The sequence below is a fragment of the Orycteropus afer genome, unplaced genomic scaffold (assembly GCF_000298275.1).
Source record: "Orycteropus afer afer isolate SDZICR_OR568_19922 unplaced genomic scaffold, OryAfe1.0 scaffold00199, whole genome shotgun sequence".
Taxonomy (NCBI): Eukaryota; Metazoa; Chordata; class Mammalia; order Tubulidentata; family Orycteropodidae; genus Orycteropus; species Orycteropus afer.
Window position 1 is genome coordinate 1,650,072 of NW_006921786.1, and position 19,809 is coordinate 1,669,880.

Here is a 19,809-nt window from a genome sequence, read left to right on the forward strand (position 1 = left end):
GGGATGGAATTCTTGCCAGCCCAGAAGGTGGGTGAGAGTGAGGGATGGCGGCTGTACCTCCATTCACCAGAGGGTGTGGGGTATAAGAGTAACAAGGGAAATATTGTACCTTTCCAGTCTTCAGTGTCCTTGCAGTACCTGGCAAATCAAAAAACCAAACTCAGTGCCATCTAGTTGGATCTGACTCATTGCAACCCCTTTTTGGGTTTCCAAGGTGGAATCACTACAGAAGTAGATTGCCCAACCTTCCTTCCGAGGAGTGGCTGGTGGATTTAAACTATCAGCCTTCTGGTTAGCAGTCCAATGCCTTAGGCACTACACCACCAGAGCTTCCCAGCAAGTGGACCCTATTCTTAGGTCCCTGGAATCTCAGAGAACTCTATTGCTTTAAATATCCAAAATGGTCAAACTGCTTGTAAACGTTCAAAATGGCTGCACCCTCTGGACAGCCAAAAAGGGACAGCCCTTCTCCCTCTTCTCTGCTTCCCCTTTTATTCACCAGCCACCAGTGCAGTCCTCCATGTAGCCCCTGGCTAGCAGGGCCAATTTTTAGGTTATTGTTTAGGTCCTAACACAACTTGGCAACATTCAAGCTGTCTGTGCCGTCAGGATCACTGACAGTCCACAGCTCCCTATATATATATATTTGGTGTTTTCATGTAGGTTCTTCTACTAGTTGGAGTTTAATCCACTTCTGTATCCTTCCTTTCAAAGCTCAGGGCTCCAGAATGATCTTCTGTATCTATGTTAATTGGTTCCTGTTTTCTTTGCTGAAAGGTCTGTGTAGTTTATCTGCCTATTCTGCCATCTTATCAGAACTGCTTCCATCTTCTTTTGATGTTTCCTGCATCATTCAATATTTTCCCCATAGAATCTTTCAATATTGCAATTTGAGGCTTGATTTCTTTCTTCATTTCTTTCAGTTTGAGAAATGCCAAGTGTTTTTTACCTTTTTGGTTTTCTAACTCTAGGTCTTTGCACATTTCATTATACTAATTGACTTTGTCTTCTTGAGCTGCTCTTTGAAATCTTCTGTTCAGTTCTTTTAGCTTGTCATTTCTTTCATTTGTTTTAAGTACTCTTTGCTCAAGGGCAAGTTTCAGAGTTACTTCTGACATCTATTTTGCTCTTTTCTCCCTTTCTTGTCTTTTTAAAGAACTTTTGCTTTTTTCATGGACGATTATCTTGATGTCATCCCACAATTCCTCTGGTTTTTGGTCATTGATGCTTAATACAGCAAATCTATCCTTTAAATGGTCTCTAAATCCAGGAGGGATATAATCAAGTTTATATTTTGGCTCTTATGGGCTTCTTTTAATTTTCTTCAGCTTTAACTTGAATTTGCATATGAGCAACTGAGGTCTTTTCCACAATCATCTCCTGGCTGTGATTTGGCTGGAGATATTGAGGTTCTCTCATGTTTCTTGCCACAGGTGTAGTTGATCTGATTCCTGTGTACTACTGGTGAAGTCCACATGTATAACCATCACTTGTGTTGTTGAAAAAAAGTTTTTGCAATGAAGAAGATGTTGGTCTCGCAAAATTCTATCATGCAATCTCCAGCTTTATTTCTATCACTAAGGCCATATTTTCCAACTACCAGTGATTCTTCTTTGTTTCCAACTTTTGCATCCCAATCACCAGTAATAATGAACACATCTTGATTGCATGTTCAGTCAATTTCAGACTGCAGAAGTTGGTAGAAATCTTCAATTTCCTCATCTTTGGCTTTGGTAGTTGTTGTGTCAATTTGAATAACAGTAGTATTAACTGGTCTTCCTTGTAGGCATATGGATATGGTTTCTGAGGTGGTATATCTATGGAAGTAGATTGCCCAACCTTCCTTCTGAGAAGTGGCTGGTGGGTTTGAACTGCCAGCCTTCTGGTTAGCAGTCAAATGCCTTAGGTACTATGCCACCAGTGGTTACCCTATTGAACAGCACAGCTCACTTCTCAAGAGGCTGGACTTTCCCTTTTTGGCCTGAGCCCCAAAGGAGGTACTTCGGCTTTAGGATTAAGAGACACTATTTCAAGCCTCAATTTGCCCCAAATTTAGCCTAGGGATCAGCATCCAGCCCTGAGGTTTATGTACCACACTGAGTACATAAGCTCATGGCCCCTGGACACTGAAGCGCCACAGCTCTACTCTAGAAGGGGTACCAGTGACAGTGCCTGGGAACAGACAAAAGGTTTCTGGATTGGGAAAGCAGGAGGAGAGGACAGTGGGAAGCAAAAGGGGACTAGGGTCTTTTCAAGAAATCATGGGAATTTGAAGAAATAGTGATCTATAATGCTTGTTACCACTGACTGCCTATCAGTTTATTGTTCCATGGTGGCATACGCATTGCTATAATGCTAGAAGCTATACCACAAATATTTCAAATACCAGCAGGGTCACCCATGGGTTTTAGTGCAACTTCCAGGTTAAGACTAGAAAGAAGGACTGGCAATCTCCTTCCAAAATTATCTGATGAAAATCTTATGGATCACAAGAGAACACTTCCCAATATAATGCAATCAAAATACACAGTGGCCACAACAATAGACTGTAGCACACCAACAATTGTGAACAGGGCTCAGGACCAGGCAGCATTTCATTGTGTTGTATATGAAATCATCATGAGTTGGAGCCAACTTTATGACAACTGACAGCAACCATCAGAATTGTGTTGTTTGGAGTGCAGCAGCAGCAGCAGCAGCAGCAGCAGCTGATTTGGTAGTTGAATCTGGGCTGGGTATGGGCAGCCGAGTAGTGACTGCAAAGAAGGACAAATATAGAGGGATGACGAGGGTTGACTGGACAAGAAAAGAAAAGCCCTGTAATAGTTAAGGTTGTTGTCAACTTGGCTGGGCCTGGTTGAGTAGCTGGGCAGCTGGAGATAGTTATTCCCCATGATGAGACTGGCAATCACCTCCATGGTGGGATCTATCATAAGCAACTGAGTAATTGCTTTAGGGATGTGGTCTGTTTCCTGTATGTAAGAAGCAGCTTTGGGAATGGTCTCTAGCTTATGGGATGCTTGAACCCTGCACATAACCAAGTCATTTTTCAGCAGGCTGTTATGCTCTGCCAATTGTGGGACTTTAAATGGACTTAAATCATTGGCCTGCCATGTTGTTTGGCAACATTGGGACTGTGCCTTTTTACTTGTTGACCTTGGATTTGTCAGCCTCAGCAGCCAGCAGCTATCTGAGAGAAGGGAAGCCTCTAGGTCCAGTGGGCGGGGAGCAAGATGCAGAGCCAAGGTTGAGGGGCTTTCACCCGGGCCCCAGAGCCTGGCACTTTGAACTTGGACTTCTAGCCTCCCCAACTGTAAGAGAATATAAACTCCTATTTCTTCAAGCCACCCCATTTGTGGTATATTTCTGCTAGAGTGGCACTAGAGGTGACCAAAACAAGCCCCAAATGATCTTCATTTATGAGTGATGAAGGAGCAGCCAGAGTAACAGAACAATCAGAATGAGGAGCATTAGCCACAAAAGCCACTGGTCAGACAATAAGGGGTCCTGAGCAAAGACCACCTCAGGGTATTGTTGGTGGAAGTCACAGAGCAGTGCTGAGGAGAGAAGGGAAGTGAGAAAAAGATGAGATGATGCCTCAAACAAGCCATCTTCTGTCCTCAGGGCCCCTGCCCTTGTTTTTCTCTTCCTTCTGCTTGAATACTCTGCCCTTATCTTCACTTAGCTGCCTTCTTCTCTTCAGTCAGGTCTCAGTGAAAATGTCTCTTTCTCTGAAAGGCCACCTGCAACCACACTATTGAAAACAGTACCCCCTACCTCCTCATCTTGCTTCTTGACACCATAGCCCTTCTCTTTCTCTGCCACATCTTGTTTACTGAATCATTTCCTTGTTCATGGTATGTCTGGCCCCAACAGCAAAAACAAGCCCCAAACGATCTCCATCAAGGAAGACGTTTTGGTGTACTATATTCATTTTCTTATTCTCCGTGCTCACGCAGAATCAGGAGTTGCTCAATAGCTATTTGTTGACCAAATGAATGAATGTTGTCTTTCACAGACCAAATGGGAGACCACTTTGTAAGTCAGCATGGGCCGTCTCATGTAGGACCTCATGGCCTGGCTATCCCCTTCCTTGTTCTCAGAGCAGCCTGCCTGGCCACACAGTGACACACCTCACCCAGCCTGTCTCTGTTCACAGATACTAGCTTTCCTGGGAGACGGCCTCTCTCTCTTTCATCCTTTTGTTGGGGTGAATCTGAAAGCTGCTGCTCTGGCCAACACTGCATGTCACACTTGGAGCCACTCCTTAACCTAAGCTGCTGTTAGTCGACCCTGGACAGACCCCACCCCAACTCAGGGGAATGGGTGATTACTACAAACTTTTCTTTTCTTCTCTCTTCCCAGAGTATGGGCCTTAGTGTAGTGTTGGGCCTTTTCTTTTCTCTTCCCAGTGTACAGGCCTCAGCGTAGTGTTGGGTAATCGCTCCCAGAATTATTTACTTGATATTCTTACCTGAACTTTATGTGATTCTTACTTAGGTTCTAAGCAAAATTCTAAATGAAAATGTGTATATGTGAGTTAGTCTAGGAAGAGGGTCTGTGATAACTATAGTGATGCTATAGGTACAACCCTGCTCTTGGATGTACATGTGTTACGTTTCTCTGTTTGAAATTAGATATCTAATTCCTACCTGGAAGAGTTTATCTATGACTTTAAATGTTTAAGCATATGTCTATTCTAACTGAGAATTTTGGACTTCCTGTATTATACTTGTAGTTTGAAATTCTCTTTTCCTGTAACAAAGGTAATTAGGGCATAGGGCTTTTATTAAACACCTATAATGTGAGTGCATCCTGTTGTCGTTAGATGCTGTTGAGTCCATGGTGACTTTATGTACAACAGAATGAAATATTGTCCAGTCCTGAACTATCCTCAGAATCACCAGTATGCATGGTGATCAGAGCAGCCTGCCTATTTGTTGACCAAATGAATGAATGTTGTCTTTCACAGACCAAATGGGAGACCACTTTGTAAGTCAGCATGGGCCATCTCATGTAGGACCTCATGGCCTGGCTATCCCCTTCCTTGTTCTCAGAGCAGCCTGCCTGGCCACACAGTGACACACCTCACCCAGCCTGTCTCTGTTCACTAGATGCCCATTCTTCCCTATGTCCACTACCTTGATAACCAGTCAGAGGAAGGTCACTGCTGCCTCAGAGGTAGAGGAACAAGAGGTCTGTCACAGTCACAGTCATACTGTTTTGAATTTTCCCTCCCATTCCTCTTTCTTTAGGGATTAGGAGAATGCTTTGAGGTAGAGGACAAGAGGTAGGTGTGTCATGGAATCATCCACCATCATTGCAGCTCTTGTGCCAATCCATCTCACCAAGGCTCTCTCTTGCCCTCACTCACTCTCTACTTCACCAGATGTACACTTCCAGCAATTGATTCTTCCTGATGACCCTGCTGGTATTTGAAACACTGGTAGTAAAGATTTCAGCTTCACAGCAACATGCAAGTCATTTGTTGTTAGGTGTCATCAACTTGTCTCCAACTCATAGCAACCCCATGTACAGCAGAACGAAATACTGCCTGGTCCTGTGCCAGCCCCACAATCCTTGCCATACATGAGCCCATTGTTGTAGCCACTGTGTCAATTTATCTTTTGAGGGCCTTCCCCTTCTTCATTGACCCTCCACTTTACCAAGCATGATATCCTTCTTCAGGGAATGGTCCCTTCCTACAGCATGACCTAAGTAGGTGAGACGAAGTCTGGCCATTCTTACTTCCAAAAGCATTTGGCTGCACTTCTTCCAGGACAGATTTGTTAGTTCTTTTAGCAGTCTATGGTATTTTCAACATCCTTCGCCAGCACCACAACTCAAAAGCATTGACTCTTCTTCGGTCTTCCGTATTCATTGTCCAGCTCTCACATGCATATAAGGCAACTGAAAATACCATGCAAGTATGGCAAATTGGCCCACAGGTGATAGCTGAAGGACTAGGTACTTTTACTAACTTCATTTGTAGTTGTGAAGGCAGAGATACACAGTAATAAATAAATTGTCCAGGGTCAAATAATTGTAAGGCCTGGATAGAATATGAGCCCAAGTAATCTGTCTCCAGACTACGTTCATAACTTGTACATGATATCATATGATCAGTAAGGTTACCCATTGCTGTTGAGTCAGTTCTAACTCATGGCGACCCCATGTGTTACATAATAGAGCTGCTCTATAGGTTTTTCTTGGCTGTGATTTTTACAGAAGCAGATTGTCAAGCCATTCTTCTACAGCATTGCTAGCTGTGTTTGAACTGGCAAACTTTAGGTCAGTAGTCAAGTACAAGCCATTTGCATCACCCAGTGAACTTTCAGTAAAAGTTAGGTTACCTTAATTTTGATAATTGTAGAGAATGAAACCTGGGATAATGAGAGCTGAACATCTAGGTCTCCTCCAATTAACGATGCCCATTTTATATATCATTTCCTAATCACTACTCTCTCACACCCAGCTCTGCCTCAACTCTAAGAATATGTAGGGTAACCTTACAGGTCACAGAGAAAGCTAGGCACCCTGTGGAAATGCCCATTTTTCCCTATGTCCACTACCTTGATAACCAGTCAGAGGAAGGTCACTGCTGCCTCAGAGGTAGAGGAACAAGAGGTCTGTCACAGTCACAGTCATACTGTTTTGAATTTTCCCTCCCATTCCTCTTTCTTTAGGGACTAGGAGAATGCTTTGAGGTAGAGGACAAATAAATGTAAAATTGCACTGATTTTTAACTTATTTATGATGGTCCATTTTCAGATTATATCAGTTCTGTATCTAATCAAAGCATATTAAGGGCTCAGAGAAAGAAAATAACTCTTTCCCTAGATTAGTCCCTTGTCAGAAAATTGCATTAGGAATTGCATTTTACTGCAAGTCACAGACCCAAGATAATTATGAATTAAATACCATACGATTTTATTTTTATCTCTTGTACAAGAAGCCTGGGGTTAGGCAGTCTAATAGTTCCCTGGACATCACCAAGATCACAGATTTCTTCAACCTTTCTGATCCGCTATCCTTCTCAAGGTCAATTAATGGTCCCAACCATCAAATCTGCATCCAAAGAAAGAAAAGTAGAGGGAAAGGAGCTTCTGGCAGATGAAGAGCTTTTCTGGCCCTCACAATGATTTCCATATACATCCCTTGCAATAAAAGAGGCTGGGGAATATGTTAGCTGGGTGCATTGCTGCCCCCAATAAAATAAAGAAAGATGAGGGAAAGGATATTGAATATGTAAGTATTAGTTCTGTCATATTCCCTAGAATATCAGATTTTTAACTCAGGCACCTGCCTGAATGGTGGTGAGTGGTGGTATCATTCCCTGAGACAGGTGACATAGCAGAAGGAGTATTCCTTCTATTTTGGATAGGTTGAGTTTAAGCTATTTTGGATTGTTTTTTTTTTTTAAGCTGTTGGAGGTGTTAAGATGAAATTTTCTTTGGTAGATAAAATAATGACCCCCAAAGAAATCCATGTCCTAATCTTCAGAAATTGTGAACAGGTTACCATACATGGCAAAAAGGACTTCACAGATGTGACTAAATTAAATATGTTGTGATAGAGAGACTATCCTAGGTTATGTAGCTGGACCCAATATAATCACAATATAGGACTGCTTAGAGTACAGAGTGGATGGCAGCCAAATGATCCAGCCCCAACATTCCTTTCCAGCCTCCTGGTATAAAACTGTGCCCAGGTTATTACATCAGAGGTGGGAGTGGCTCTTTCTAAGTGAAAGGAAGGCATGAAAGTCAGAGAAGGAGATGTGATGACAGAAGAGGTCAGTGGTGCAATTGCTGGCTTTGAAGATGGAAGGGGGCCATGAGTCAAGGAGTGTGGGAGACCTGTAGAAGCTGAAAAAGCAATGAACTGATTCTCCTCTAGATCCTCTGGAAAGAAAGCAGTCCTACCAATTCTTTGATTTTATCTCACTGAGACCTAGCTTGGGCTTCTGAACCTCCAGAAACATAAGGTAATACATTTATATTGTTTCAAGCCACTAAGTTTGTGCAATCTGTTACAGTGGCAATAGGAAAACCAACACAGTATCTGGTGGTACTTAGATGGGTGGGGGGAGATTTGGGAAATCACCAGCATTTAGGGAAATGTGGAAGTCCTCATCATAAAAGAAGTCATTCAGACAACTGTTCAGAAGGAAGAGAGATGAGGTCTAAGGAAGAAACTTTAGGAAAACCAACATTCAAGGAAAGGGTAAGATGGCTGTGCTCCTTTTTTGATGGCAGGGTCTCAGGGAAGAAGTGTAGCTAGCGGGGAGTGTGGGTAGCAATTGCTCCCTCTGAAACATATTTGTCATAAGTGGCACCTTAAAGACAGTTTCCTACAAACCTAAACATAGTCTTACCATACAATCTAGCAGTCACACTCTTGGATATTTAGCCAATTATGCTGAGAACTTACATCCACACAAAAGCCTGCACATGAATGTTTATAGCAGCTTTATTCATAATTGCCCAAAACTGGAAGCAACCAAGATGTCCTTTAATAGGTGAATGGGTAAACTATGGCACATCCATGCAGGAAAAAAAAAAAAGAGCTATCAAGGCCCAAAAAGACATGAAGTATCCTTAAGTACGTATTGCTCAGTGAAAGAAGCTGATCTGCAAAAGTGACATACTGTATGATTGCAACACTATGACATTTTGAAAAAGACAAAAACTATTGACAGTAAAAAGATCACTAATTGATAGGGGTTCAGGGAGAGAGGAGGGAGGAATAGGTGGGACACAGGACATTTTTAGGGTGGTGAAACTGTTGTCTGTGATACTGTAATGCTGGATACAGGACATTTGTCAAAACCAGTAGGACTATGCAACACAAAGAATGAACCCCACTGTGAACTATGGACTTAATAATATATAAATATTGGCTCATCAATTGTAGCAAGTTAACCATACCAATCCAAGATGCTAATAATAGGGGAAACTGTGTAAAGGATAGACAGAATATACGAGAACTTTCTCGACAATTTTTCTGTAAACTTAAAACTGCTTAAAAGTAAAATGGGCTTTTTTTGAAAAGTGGTACCTTTTCAACATATTTTAAATCTATGATGAAAAAATTTCAGAGAAAGCAGTGAAAAGCAAGACCAGGAAGTGGCGTAGTGACTACACATAATGGTGGTAGCTTTCTATGTGCTCACCCTGAACCCTTCTACTAATGAATAGGCAACTCCCAATCACTTCTTTCCTTTACCTCTGGTCCTCAGGCCACTCCACTCCCATCTCTGATGTAATAACTTTGGGCACAATTTCGTACAGCATACTGGAAAGGAAGGTTGGGGCTGGATCAATTTGCATGCCCATCCACTCTGCTGTCTAAGCAGGCCTGTTGTTGTTGTTGTTATGTGCCATTGAGTCAGACCTGACTCATAGCGACCCCTCTTTGGGTTTCTGAGGTGATATTGGTCTGTTTAATTATCTGTGACTCTTGGGAACAGCAGCTCCTCCTCCTTTCAGCCACCTTGGTTGTTTTGCCAGAGGTCCCTGTTAGACAGTCAGAGATGGTCTTAATTCTGGAGGTGACCTTCTCTGATTTTCTTTCTCCTTGGAGTTGGAAATATGGATCTTTTGATGCCCTGGGACCTCTTTCCTGCACCTGTGTCCACAGTAGAAACAAGTATGGTCCCTGGGACACAAAGGTCCCAGTACTGATGACGTGGGGGAGCTGACTGCACAGGACCATGGTCTTGTTTGGGCTGGGCATAGCCCTAAGGACTGTGCCCAAGTCTTCAGAGGAGGAATCCTCAGACAGGACCCAGTTACTCCAAGCACATATTGAGAGCACAGGATCTGGGCTCCAGGGTGATTGATGGAAGGACTCAGATGGATGATTTCCTGCCCTGGTTTGCGTTGAGGCTTCTCTCCAGCATCTATTTAGTACAGTCAGGAGATACCTTAACATAGTTTACCATATGATCCAGCACTTATGACCCTGAGTACTCACTCAAATGAATTGAAAACTTATGTCCACACAAAAACCTGCACACGTAAGGCACCAGGGGTTTCTGAGAATGGGGCGACAGGGAAAATGGCTCATCAGCATCTCTGCCTTCTGGAGCACTTGAACTTGTCAACCTGTGCTCTAAAGAAACAATCTTGGATCTTGACTGAGCTTCTGGTTCTGAGTAGTCCATAAGAGTGGTGGTCTTGACCTTTTGAAGGACTTATGAACTTGGGCTACAATGTGACATGATGTGAAAATGTGCTATCCAGTTGACCACTGACAGAAGACTGGAAGACTGACAGGGAAGTGGAAGGAGAGTTAACCAGAAAAGGGTTCCAAATCCTCCTCGACCAAGTTCCAAATTCTCCTGCTGGTCATGGGCGACCTGTCTTGTGGGACCAAGGCAAGGTGTACTAAGGCCACTTTGTGTGGCAGCATCACCACAAGCTGGTGGGTGGAGGTTCCCATTCTGCCTGCTGAGCACATGTTTGGGGTACAGCCTCTGTCCATGGGATGGGAGCTCAGGGGATGAGAATAGTGGGTCTGGAATAAGCTTTGGATTTAAACCTCTGACTTGTGCTATGGGCACTGGGACCTGGGCAAGTAATTGACTTTTCTGGGTCTGTTTACTACTCAGTAAAATGTGCAAAGGATTAGATGGGGAAAGAAAATGAGGTGAACGTCCCTAGCCTGGTGAACTTAAGAAGTGTTCTGAAGGTCTGTTTCTTCCATGGCTGATGGCTCCCTTTTTTCTCTCCTCCTGGTGCCTGGCCTGGAAGGATGCCACTCTCCTGCTTGGTGTTCTGGCCCCCTGCTTGGTTTTCTTTCTCTGCTTGTCTAGTGATCTCAGCCTCACTCCCATGTTTTCTAGTCCTGAGCCCACCATGTCAACATCTGGTGCCTCCTACTGCCCCTAAGAGCTGCATGAGATGGGGATTATGAATATGGCCTCTGGAACCAGACCACCTACATTTCAACCCCAGTTCCATCACCTCCTGGCTTGGTGCCCCTGTGCCTCACTATCTCACTTGTAAAATGTGGATGATGATAACAATAGGGTTTTTGGAAATGATTAAATGAGCTAATGCATAAAGTACTTAGATCAATTCCTGGCAGGCAGTAAACACTCAATATATGTGAATTATTACAAGCTTGGGCCTTCCTCTGCATTTCTGACACCACCCAGAATGTCTTCTTTATAACTGCCTCTTACCTACTCTCTCCTCCTTTCTCCTTTCTCACAAATACTCTCTACCTACTGTTCCTTCCCCCTCTCCACCAGGGCCCCCATGGCACCCAGTTGGTGGTGCCCAGCAGCCTCACCAAGTACATCCTCAGGTAGTTCTCTTGCATACATTGAATATCAGATGTATTTGGGCTCTGATTTTTAGTTTTCAGGGCCCTCTTATCTCCTAGGGCTAGAGACAGTGAGGAAGTGATAGGTAAGGGAGATAAGAAGGGTTGGGCATCCCAATTCTTTGGCAACACTTCAGGTTTGAAGAAGGAATAATATAGTCCTTGCTCTTTACAGGTAGTCTCTAGATAATGCAAGCAGTTAACATGCTTGAATGCTAACCTAAAGGCTGGAGGTTCATGTCTACCTAGAAGTACCTCAAAAGAGAGGCCTGGTAATCTACTTCTGAAAATAGCTTTTGAAAACCTTATGGAGCACAGCTCTATGCTGACATACAAGGAGTTCTATGAGTTGGTGACTCAATGGCAACTGATTTTTGCTCTTCCAGATACAGCACCATCTTCTTTCTTTTTCTTTTCAGGATGGACAGAGCAGGTGAGAGCCAGTACAAAGTCAAGAACATGTGAGTCTTTTAACGAGTCAAGTAGAAGAGAGTCAGAATTGAAGATGTAGAGAACCAAAAAAGGCTGGATCAGGAAGGAGCTTAGAAGTAAGAGGGAAACCAGGAGGTCCTGGGGAGTGAACTACCAGCCTTCTTGTGCTGGCTTCTTAGGTCATGGGGCATTTACTGGCAGGCTGACCTGGAGACTTCCTGACCCACCCTGGATCACTAATTAATCTTGGAAGGCTCTTTTCTCATATTTCATATTTGATAACCAGGTTGTGGGATGGAAAGAGTCAGGGATTGCTGGAATCTCTCCTTCCTGCACCTCCACTCTGCCCCTGTGAGTATCTCAGAGTAAGGGCCATCAGCTCCTATGAAGGACCAAGGAACCATGCAGGGAACCCGTATCATCTCCTTTCTCCAAGGCATCACTCTGGGGAGAAGGACATGTGGGGAGGGGCACATTTTAAAAGATTGAATCAGTAGATGCCATCTTGGAATTCATGATGCAACAGAATGAAAGCACAGCAGACACTGTTAAGTATAATACAATTCAACATTACACAGATTCCTTTAGGCCTCAATTAAACCAAGCTCTCCCAACCAGAATAACTATGGGTAAGATAATATAATACAGTTAGCAGAAAATGTGGTTGTGGTCCTATCCTCCAACCCAAAGCATTAAAAGACCCATGACAGGTGATTGCCTTTTCCAGAAATGTGGCTGCAAACCTGAGTTGCATTCAGATTGGTCACACCCATAGCTCAGCCTGCCCTGGCCCATGGACATTGGCAAAAGGCTTCATGATACTCTGCCTCAGAGTGGACATGATATGTTCCCAGACTCACATCTGTGTATGGGCTCCCACTGGGGATGCATGATGCTCTGTATCTTTTCTTATAGACTTGTCCTCAGTTTTCTCTGTGGAGAAAGTTGGTTGAGAGCAAGGGATGTGACAGGTACTGCTGGAGACTGCAAGATGAATCCAGAACTTGGAGAACTTCTGGAGGAGTAGTTGTCCCCAAACTTCAAGACATACATTGCAGTGGCATCCACACAGGTCCTCCTCCCACAGGTGTGCTCAGACTATAATCTATCCTCAGGCAGATTAAATGAGACACAGTTGTGGAGATTTCCAGGGAGCTAGCTCTGATTCCACCCCGTTTGCTCCTATTTAAAAAGCACGGAGGAATGTGAGAGTGGCATTGTAGGGCCAATCTTGAATCTACATGAAGGTATGAAGAAAGAGAATTGTTCTTCAAGCCTTGTTGTTTGAGATACTGAAACTATAATTAGTGACAAAGCACTTGTCACATTTCCACAGGTGGGCCTGACCAACCTGTGTGCAGCAAACTGGTGGACAAGAAGACAGGGTCACAAGTTTGCAAGACCATTCAGAGCCATTCTTGGTGAGTCTCAAAGGCCACAGACTCCCAAAACTCTGAGGATCCCTCTGGCTCCTTGGATGGGTGGGGTGGGAGGTGACTCCAAGGAACACTAGGGACATTGGTACCTGCCTCAAGACCTACCTCCTGGAATTTCACACAATGCAGAGGGAGCAAGTTTGGGGTCTGACTCTGAAAACACAACCAATCTGTGAAGGGTGGTGATACTTGGAGGCTTGTTAGAGAGGAGTTACTGTGGCAACTTGTTTGGTAGACCAGAAGGCTGAGGAGTCAAAAAGCCATCAATTCAAATAGGATTAGTCTTTAAACTTCATTATCAGACTCTTTCCAGTGGAGCCTTTGGCCTGGTCCAGAGCAACACAGCTAGTTCTCCCACAGGTACTACTTTCTGGTTTTTTTTTTGTTTTGTTTTGTTTTTTGACTTAAAGACCTCTTTGTTGCTACAGGAAGCCCCAAGTATAGGGAGCACTTACCTCACTGGTACTCTCTGCTTGGTAGGACAGGAGTAGTACTGAGACCCTCTGAAAACCCACTTCTAGTCTCTACCACAGACCCCAGGAGGCTCCCTGTGTGTCTCCAAGAGAAGCTGCACATAAGGCACTTGGAGAAGCAGATGAGAAGCAAGCCAAGAGAGGGGGTGACATGAAACAGTTTGGAGGTTGAGGAAGTGTCTGTACAGTTCCTAATGTTAGCACACTCTCTCTTTCCTCTGAAGAAGCCCTGATGATGCAGTGTATAATGCACTCTTCTGCTATTCAAATGATCAGTGGTTTGAACCCACCAGCTGCTCCACAAGAGAAAGATGAGGCAGTCTGCTTCTGTAAGATTTACAGCCTTAGAAATCCTATGGGGGAAGTTCTACTCTGTCCTATATGGTCACTGACCCAGAATTGACTCTACAGCAATGGTGGATTTTTTCTCTTTCTTCTAAGCTTTTGCACATACCATTCTTGCTGCCTGAAATGCTTTTATTTCCCCTCTTTGCTAACTCTTACCTTTCTTTTTGTTGAAAGTGTGGATGACATGGCCTCCAGGAACCTCACTGCCTTCTCCCAGGTCAGAATTAAATAACTCCTCTGCCTTCCCAACAACCACTTCACCTCACCAAGAACGGAGCACTGGATATTCTAATTGCTGTATCTGATTGGCTATATCTCTCACTGTGGAAAGCAAGATGAGAGTAGGGGCTGCCTCTATCTTGATTCAATTCAGGGCCTGGCCCAGAGCAAGACATTCAATAGATAGGTGCTCTTACTTGATGGGTGGGAGCCAGGATAGCAGAGGTTGGATTTCTAAAATGAATTCCATCTCTAGAAACCTACAGGCCATTCAGATGTGGAATTTGATCTTCTCAGTTTTGATTCTTAATAAAGATGATGAGGAGAAGAATCTTATATAATTCCTCTGTAATTCTGCATCTTGCTATTCTAGACTGGGCAGGCAGAAACAGGTAGCAGGAGAGGAAGTTAGGGCAACATGCATCATCCTTGGCTAATTGCCAAGTTCAGAGGGCAGACAAGCAAATGCGAAGGGGTTAGGAGGTCAAGGTGAAATTATGACATCCCCTAGCCTACACCACTGCCTCCAGTGTAAATACTATATAATTGGAATCAAACCTCCTTGACTGGCTAATTCTCAGAGCTGTATTTAGTGGGGTGTGCCCCAGTGTTTTTTTCCGGGGACCCTTCATTGTTCAGTCTTTGGACTGTTTGGTATTTGTGACTTGGTTGGTCTCTTGAAATGCAATTAAGTCTCACAACGTCCAGGAGATGGACTGTCAAACCCAACGAGTCAGAACTCAGCTTTCCCTCCTCTCTTCTCTCAAGTTCCTCGTCTGGTCAGTTCTGGTTCTAGAAGGACATGCTGTGGAATTCAGCTGTCCTACTCAGGCACTCAGACATGTAAACATGAAGTTCTCCTTGGGGCATGGCCCACCCCTAAGGAATTTCCCAGCATGCATAGCACTTGGCAGAGAGAGATGAATGATGCTAGATGCATGAGTAGGAATGAGAGCAATGAAAATGAATGGCTATCACCAGGATTTATGGGAAATATCAGTTAGAACAGAGAGGCTAAATGTGACACATCCAGCAAAGTTCCCAGGTTGCGCTGAATGGAAGCCCTGAGCTCTCTCTTTCCCTCAGGAAGAGGATCTACTTGGACCAGTTTTATAGTAAACCATATTGGGGAGATAGGGATATTGGATGTTAGTCATCAGAACTTCTCTTCCTGGTCATAGCGGCAGGATATGGTGAGAACAGATAATGAGGTCCTCATCAGCGATCCAGGAAAAAGGACTTGAGGTTCTGGAAGAAAGTGGACTTCTGTCTCTGCCTCTGTTTCTTTTTGATGATGGGCACCCACACCAGCCCACACACTAGCATCATTAGTCCCAGGGACAGGAAGGCAGGCCCTATCATCTTGAGGACAACCAGGATCTTCCTCTCCACTGTTAGGGTGTAGGCCAAGCAGGTGATGACCACACCGAAGAGCAGGATGGCACCACCCACAGACATGATGATGATGGGTTTGCGGTAGATTTCCCAATTACTTCTGGGGGTGGTGGTCCAAACAGACTCACTCCTGGAGCTGATGCACAGAGAGCTGGCCGTCTGGCTAGGAAGCAGATCTTTGGATTCTGGAGACCTTTCCTCGACCTCCAGAGCCTTGGGGAGAGCTTCCATTGTCACGGCTCCTCAGGACTGGGCACCTAGGACTAACAATAGTTATATATAAAGGTGAAGCCAAGGAAACCACACATGCCCTTCCTGTGCTCAGCACCCAGCACCCACCTCCAGCCTGGCTCTCAGAGAGGACAATATGTCGATTTTTAAAGCCAACAGGAAAGTCAGAAAAGATCCACATGAATAAGAAACCACCCAAGCTGGTACAGTAAGCCCCTTGTGTGAGACAAATGTATCATTCTAATAGACTTCTTTTAGTATTTAAAATAAAGAACAGAGGGACAATTAAAACAAAACAAAACAATGAAAAGCCACTATATTGGATGGCATCGTATTTTAAGATTTAACTACACTTTAGCTATGTGATCTTGAGTGAGTTACTTAACCTCTCTGTATTTCAGTTTAAAAACCAAACTCACTGCCGTTGAGTCGAATCCAACTCATAGAGACCCCTTCTTGGGTTTCCAAGGTGGTATCTCTATGGAAGTAGATTGCCCAGTCTTCCTTCCAAGGAGTGGCTGGTGGGTTTGGACCTCCAGCCTTCTGGTTAGCAGTCAAATGCCTTAGGCACTACGCCGCCAGACTTATCTATAAAACAAGGATAACACTATTACTTAACTCAGAGTTTTCAAAAGGGTTGAAAGGATTAAATGAGTTAATATATAGAATGCACTGGAACAGTGCCTAGTATATTGCAACACTCCATAAATATTATCAATTGACTATTAGGATAGTGATTGTGTATGTGTGTCTGTGGTGCCTACACTGTGCCAGATACAGTGCAGTGTTTACTGCCAATCACTTCTTCCTTCATCAGTTAAAATGCTGCAGGGCCCTGTGAAGTAAGCATTAACTCCATTTTACAGATGAGAAAGCTAAGGCTCAGAGAGATGAAGCAACATGTTCAAGATCACAGGGTAAGAAGCGGCCAGAGCTAAGATCTGAACCCACTCTAGCCTTTCTCTTAAAACTCTAGGTTAAATTTACGCTTCTAGTGCAGCCTGGGATTTTATAAGCCTTGTCAGCATAGAGCAGTGATGCCTCAGGTTCAGAATGTGACTTTCTAATATCTAAATGCTCCTCTGTCTGACCCTCCACATTAATTATACCCAGTCATTTCCACCTTCCTGTTCTTAGGCCAGTTTCAGTTGTCATTGAGTCAACTATGATTCATGGCAACACCACGTGAGTCAGTATAGAACTGAACTCCATAGGTTTTTCAATGGCCGAGTTTTGGAGAGTGGATCAGCAGGTCTTCCTTCTGAGGCACCTCTTGGGAAACTTGAATCATCCACCTTTCAGTTAGCAGGTGAGCACGTCAACCATCTGCACACAATTGTGGTGGTTATGTTTGTGTGTCAACTTGGCTGGGCCTTGTTGAGTGGCTGGGCAGCTGGAGGTAGTTATTCCCCACAATGAGATTGGCAATCAGCTCCATGGTGGGATCTACAACAAGTAGCTGAGTAGCTGCTTTGGGTTTGTGGTCTGCTTCCCATATATAAGAAGCAGCTTTGGAAATGGTCTCTAGTCTGTGGCACGCTTGGACCCTGCATGTAGCCATGTTGTTGCTCAGCAGCCTGCTATGCTCTGCTGACCTTGGGACTTACAATGGACTTAAGTTAATGGCCTGCTGTGTGGTTTGATAACATCAGGACTGTGCCATTTTACTTGTCAACCTTGGGGCTTTTCAGCCTCAGCAGCCAGCAGCTGTCTGAGTGAAGAAACATCTCTAGCTCCAGTGGGCCAGGAGCAGGAGGCAGAGCTAGACCCCAAGGTTGAGGAGCTTTTACCCAACCCATAGAGCCTGGCACTTTGAGCTTGGACTTAAAACCACCAAATTGTAAAAATACACTCCTGTTTGTTAAGGCCATCCCATTTGTGGTATATTTTCTTGTTAGAGTGGCACTAGGTAACCAAAACAACTACCTAATGACTCCTTTGGGGCCTGTAAAGGTATGGAATTCAACTCAACTGCTCATTCCAATTTCTCATTCCATCTCAGTAACCTGGGCTCTCTCATCTCTGGGTCCGCACAAACCAAAAACCAAACCCACTGCCATTGAGCTGATTCTGACTCATGGCAACCCCACTGGGTTTCTGAGGTGGTAAATCTTTACGGAAGTAGATTACCCAGTCTTCCTTCCGTGGAATGGCTGGTGGATTTGAACCATCAACCTTCCCGTTAGCAGTCAAATGCCTTAGGCACTGCACCACCAGAGCTCCTTTGAGTTCACACCAAGAAACCAAAACCAAACTCATTGCCATAGAGTAGGATCCGACTCATAGTGACCCTTCCTTGGGTTTCTGAGGCAGTATCACTACAGAAGTAGATTGCTTCACCTTCCTTCTGAGGAAGGTGAGGTAATTGGTCATCTGCGTGAAGCAATTTCAGAGCTGCTGATAGGCAATGCTCACCTGCCAAACACAACCAGTGTAGTGTTACTACAAATTCCTTTAACGTGAGATTAAAGCCTTTCATTCCATAATCAGAAATATGGGTTCTAATATAAATGCCAGTATGTTTACAATCGGACAATAAGATATAAATGACCGGTATTTCCTCTTCCCTGAAAGCAAGTTTTGTTTGTGAGGGAGAGGAGGCCCAGAGAGCCCAAGTGCCCTGCCTTGTTATCAATTAATTTTTTGAGTTGTCTCCAACGTGTTTATCACAATAATTTGTACCCCAAAGATTCATTATACAGTTTAATTGAATGAATAAGTGAACAAATAAATCCTTCCCTCTCTTCCTCTTTCTTTCTCCCTTCCTCCTTTTCTCCCTCCCTATTGCCTATCCTCCTTTATTTTTTCCTCCCTCTTGCCTTCTCTTCTTCCTTTCATTCTCTGCTTCCTCAATCTCTGTCTCCTTCTTTCCTCTCTCCCTCTCTCTCCCTCCTTCACTCTCTCTCTGACCCTTCCTCCCTCTCTCCTCTATCTTCCCTCCCTCCCTCCTTCCATCTTCCTCATTCCTCCCCTTCTCTCTCTTCACTGACCACTAAGAAAAACCTAGCTCTCTTTCTATAGGACCTGGTGTCTCCTCTTCACTCTGAAAGCTCTGTTAGCTGTGCTTGTTCAGATCTTGCTGACCATCCCCTCCTACTGAACCCTGGGTCACACAGTCTCTTACTTCTTTCCATTGAGACCCAGCCTGGGCTAACTTTCTTCAAGTTGTACTCTCAGCACCTTTTGCTTTCTGGTTCCCTGTCTTCCACAGCCTTCCTGCCTCCAGGAATCCTAGGGTTCTTCAACTTCTCCTTTGTTTCCTATCTCTCAAATTAGCACTTACAAATAATCTTGTTTGGATGGAAGAGATTTCTTTCTACAGTGAAATGTCTATTGGGGAAGATGGGCTATATCTACACACCCATCACAGTGAATTACTCCTCCTCACATGAAGTATAATACTAATTGGAGGGCTAGAGTCAGACTCAACTGTTCCTGGACTCTGGCTAAAGGACATCTTGGAATGAAGGAGATGATATTTCCAGATGGTGGTCCCTGAGCCTTTAGGCTTTGGAACCTGCCCATTTCTCTTTACCCAGACACTATCACATATATAAAAATCCTTCATTATATGTTTTTTTTTTTTCCTTCAACACTTCCTATTGTGTTAATTTCGAACTTAGTTGCTCCTCCCACTTTTTCAATCAGCAGCTCAGAGATGAAGCTCTTGACAGGTGTTCCCATTCCCTGAAGCAGAAGACTGAAAAATATTTTTTTTTTTTTTTTTTTTAATAACATAGATACCCAGGTGTTTGCTTCCATTTCCATCATCTGTCATATTTGCATAAGCTAAGTAGTCATTTTAAAAGTGATCTTTGCCTTTGTGTACTGGGGGTTGGGAAGGGAGGGGAGAAACAACTGGAGAACACAGAGAGCTTTTTTTGTTTTTATGAAATTCTATCAGGAAACATGTTGGTTGTTGCTATCTAATTTTATCTGAG

The 19,809-nt window shown here is 43.9% G+C and overlaps 1 protein-coding gene across 1 annotated transcript; it reads right to left on the bottom strand.

Moving 5' to 3' along the window:
* Window positions 1-15,460: 15,460 nt before the first annotated feature.
* PIRT (phosphoinositide interacting regulator of transient receptor potential channels) lies at window positions 15,461-15,868 on the bottom strand. Its single transcript, XM_007948060.1, has one exon. It carries the CDS (start codon window positions 15,866-15,868, stop codon window positions 15,461-15,463), a length of 408 nt encoding a protein of 135 aa, XP_007946251.1.
* Window positions 15,869-19,809: the final 3,941 nt, after the last annotated feature.